Source organism: Triticum urartu, chromosome 2A (assembly GCF_056163025.1).
Source record: "Triticum urartu cultivar PI428250 chromosome 2A, HENAU_Tu73, whole genome shotgun sequence".
Lineage (NCBI taxonomy): Eukaryota > Viridiplantae > Streptophyta > Magnoliopsida > Poales > Poaceae > Triticum > Triticum urartu.
In genome coordinates, this window is record NC_141874.1 from 91,257,905 (window position 1) to 91,262,473 (window position 4,569).

At 46.4% G+C, this 4,569-nt stretch overlaps 1 protein-coding gene across 1 annotated transcript; it reads right to left on the reverse strand.

Moving 5' to 3' along the window:
* Positions 1-1,341: 1,341 nt before the first annotated feature.
* On the reverse strand, positions 1,342-2,358 carry LOC125547082 (uncharacterized). The gene has a single exon (XM_087540942.1). The coding sequence runs from the start codon at positions 2,356-2,358 to the stop codon at positions 1,342-1,344; it is 1,017 nt and encodes a 338-aa protein (XP_087397068.1).
* Positions 2,359-4,569: the final 2,211 nt, after the last annotated feature.

Below are 4,569 nucleotides of genomic sequence, written 5' to 3' on the forward strand. Positions count from 1 at the left end.
TACATGGCCCAAGTAATGCAAAGTTCGTCCCTGTGCCGAACCCAGTCTCTATACAAAAGCTAGCATTATATTTTCTTGTGAGATATTAATTCATCGATATCTTTTGAATATTAATTCCATTTTAAAATATTTTTATATATTTGAATTCCTAACGACATGATCCTTAAGACAAGGTTAATATTGAATATATTTTAAACGAGTTTAAATTTCATCAACATATTTCACTCATTTAAAAAAACTGATTTGACTCATTTAAAAAACATATTTCACTCACTTAAAATAATCACTTATTTCAAAATGTTGATTCTAGTCATTTCAAACACTGCTTTTACTCATTTAGATAAAAGTAATTTTGCTTAATTCAGATAAACAATTTCACTAATTTCAATAAAATAATTTCACTCATTTTTTATTTCACTCATTAAAAATTCATTTCAAATATTGATGTAATCATTAAACAAATTCTAATTAGTGAAATAGATTTAGTGAAAAGTGTATCAAAACATTGAAATTTTAACGTGTTTAGAATCTATCCAAGATTGATCTTGTTCTAAAGGTCTTGACGCAATGGGTTCAAATATATAAAACTTCTAGAAAAGGAGTTTTGGTTTTAAAGATATGAACAAATTAAATTTTGTTAAGGAAACTAAAATGATGGAATTTGAGAGGAAGATAGAGATGTTGTCAGACATGCATGTGCGATAGTCTGTTGTGAGCACCAAAGAGAGAGGGACACATGCATGGCATTAGGCCAACTCCACCGCGCGACCCCAAACGGACGTCCGGTTTGGCCGGATTTTGTCCCTTTGGGTAGGGAGATGGGGTCGTGCCCGGGTCCTGTCCTGGGATGCGGTGGCCGTGCGCCCAGCGCGCGGCCGCATCCTTTTGCCCCATCCTATCCGTCTGGGCCAAAAATGCCCATATTTTCATATCAAAACTAGTTTGCACGTCCAAATATTTTTCTGAAAATAAAAATAGTTTTACAACCCAATTGGAATTGTTTCTAATAAAATAATTTTACAACCAAATCGAAATTGTCTTGACTGAACATAAAATGAATCAATACATCTATTGGTTGCCAATGTGATCCCACACGTGTTCAACCAAGTCATTTTGAAGATCCAAATGAGTGTGCCAATCATGCAGCTCATGGTGGAATTGGACAAACTGTTCAAATGTGGCCGGTTCTTGGTGCAGGGGATCAACATTTTCACCTTGATAATCAAATCTTTGGTCGAAGATACTCTCATCACGCTCGTCCTCGACGATCATATTGTGCACGATCACACAAGTAGCCATCACCTCCCAAAGCTTCGTTTCATCCCATGACAATGCAGGGTTTCAAACGATACCCCACCGGGATTGAAGCACACCAAAAGCACGTTCCACATCCTTTCTAGCACTCTCTTGCATTTGGGCAAATCTCTTTCTCTTCTCACCTTGGGGTTTCAAGATTGTCTTCACAAAAGTTGACCACTGAGGATATATACCATCAGCTAGATAGTATCCCTTGTTGTACTGGTGGCCGTTGATCTCAAAGTTGACAGGTGGGGAGTGGCCTTCTGCAAGCCTTGCGAAGACTGGAGAACGCTGCAGCACGTTGATATCATTGTGAGAACCTGCCATGCCGAAGAAAGAACGACATATCCAAAGATCCTGCGAAGCCACCGCTTCTAATATGACAGTGCACGCCTTGACATGCCCCTTGTACTGGCCCTGCCAAGCAAATGGACAATTCTTCCACTCCCAGTGCATACAATCTATGCTGCCAAGCATGCCTGGAAAGCCTCTAGCTGCGTTGGTCGCCAACAATCTCTCTGTATCAGCAACAGTTGGCTGCCTCAAGTACTCAGGGCCAAACACCTCGATCACAGCCTGGTAGAACTTGTACATTGACATCAGACATGTTGTCTCACTCATACACACATACTCATCCACCAGATCGCCTGGAATTCCATATGCAAGCATGCGGATGGCCGCGGTGCATTTCTGATAAGAGGAGAATCCAAGCTTGCCAAGGGCATCCGTCTTGCACTCGAAGTATGGGTCATGAGCAACCACTCCCTCTCGGATACGATTGAACACATGCCTTGCCATTCGAAAACGGCGACAAAATTTATCCGGCTTGAAGAGCGGGGTGTTGGAAAAGTAATCGGCATAGAGCAGGGCGTGGCCTCTCTCCCTGTTGCGGTTCAGGTTGGGAGCACGGCCAGGGACTGATCCCCTGTACCAAGGAAGATGCCGTTGAATCTGGTCGTGAACGACCAGTGCAGCCACCACAAGATCTTCATCATCCAACGATGAATCGTCCGATGAACAAATGAAGTGGTGGAAGAAAAACTCATCTCCACTATCCATACCTTTGTGGGCAAAGTGTCGAACACCTTGCGGTCGTGGTGGCAAAGAGGCCGCGATGATCACCTTGACGCAGCAGGGGTGGTTGCCGGCCTGGCCGCTCTGGAGCTCTCGTCGGAAGCTGCCGCGGCCGCCGTGGTACGTCACCGGCGGTCGTATCCCCTTTGCCAGCGGCAACAACGGCGACGGCCAAACCTCCTCCGATCGACGGCCAAAACTACGGCGAACGCGTGGGCGTGGTGGCGGCCATGTCGGACGTGGTTTGGAATGGACGGCCGGCAGCTGCGCGGTGAGGAGACGGCCGGAGAATAGCGGCGGCGCCGACGGCGGGGCGGGGCGAGGAGAGGGGTGGAGGCGTTGGAAGCGAAGGGACTGCTAGTGTCCCCTACAGACGGGCCATGGGAGGACAATGACGTGCGGCGAGCCCGTCCGCGCGATGTCCGTTTCACCCCAAACTCGGCGCAAGTTTGGGCGGGGGATGGGTCGAAAACGGATGGAATCCGGACATTTGACCATTTGGGGCCGCGTGTTGGGCCGCGCTATTCGTCCGTTCTACCCTAAACGGACGCACCCGGATAAGATGGGGTCGCGAGGTGGAGTTGGCCTTAGGCTAGTCATAATGGGAGTATCATAAATAGTATCATGCATGCCAACTAGGCAAATTTGATGATGTGGCATAGGTTTAAATGAAGAAAGAGATTGTTGAGTATCCTATCATGATACCATGTCATATTAAATGTTGTGCTACTATGTGTCATGCATGCTAATAAACAAAGTCATCCATAATACTAACGTATGATACTATGCACTACGGGTGTAGTATCATACACTAGTAATCATATGCATGATACTAGTATATGATACTTGCCATTACGACCAACCTTAAGTGGATTGACATGATACGATGCTATATTAATGCAAACAGCTATACGTATATGATGAAGCATAGTTTGCATGCAATCAGATATCCAGCACAACCAACGATGGATGCACGCATCGGATCTCCCGTGCATGGGAGAATCAATTTTCTCGTGATTACCTTAGGTAGTTTGGTCCCACACCGAGATGTCTGATTGTGAGAGACCAGGGGCCATGGACGAAGGGTGAAAGATCGTGGATGTCGCCTAGAGGGGGGTTAATAGGCGTTTTAAAATATTTACGGTTTAGGCTTGAACAAATGCGGAATAAACCTAGCGGTTAATTTGTCAAGCACAAAACCTAAAACAACTAGGCTCACCTATGTACACCAACAACTTATGCTAAGCAAGATAAGCAACTATGTGATAGCAAGATATATGACAAGAAACAATATGGCTATTACAAAGTAAAGTGCATAAGTAAAGGGGCTCGGGTAAGAGATAACTGAGGCACGCGGAGACGACGATGTATCTCGAAGTTTGCACCCTTGCGGATGCTAATCTCTGTTTGGAGCGGTGTGGAGGCACAATGCTCCCCAAGAAGCCACTAGGGCCACTGTAATCTCCTCACGCCCTCACACAATGCAAGATGTCGTGATTCCACTAAGGGACCCTCGAGGGCGGTCACCGAACCCGTACAAATGGCAAGCCTTGGGGGTGGTTACCGAACACGTAAACTTTGGCAACCCTTGGGTTGGTCACCGGAACCCGTCAAATTGCTCGGGGCGATCTCCACAACCTAATTGGAGACCCCGATGCTTGCCCGGAGCTTTACACCACAATGATTGAGCTCCGAACACCACAAAGTTTGGGGTTAACTCCCTGATACGTCTCCAACGTATCTACTTTTCCAAACACTTCTTCCCTTGTTTTGGACTATAACTTGCATGATTTGAATGGAACTAACCCGGACTGACATTGTTTTCAGCAGAATTACCATGGTGTTATTTATGTGCAGGAGCAAACGTTCTCGGAATGACCTGAAACTTCACGGAGCCACTTTTCAGAAAATAAGAAAAATACCTGCCAAAGATGAAGGCCCGAGGGCCCACCGTCTCTCCACGAGGGTGGGGGCACGCCCCCCTACCTCGTGGGCCCCCTGTTGCCTCTCCGACTCCAACTCCACCTCCATATATTGAGTTTCAGGGAGAGAAAAATCACGGAGAAGAAATCATCGCGTTTTACGATACGGAGCCGCCGCCAAGCCCTAAAACCTCTCGGGAGGGCTGATCTGGAGTCCGTTCGGGGCTCCGGAGAGGGGAATTCGTCGCCATCGTCATCATCAACCATCCTCCAT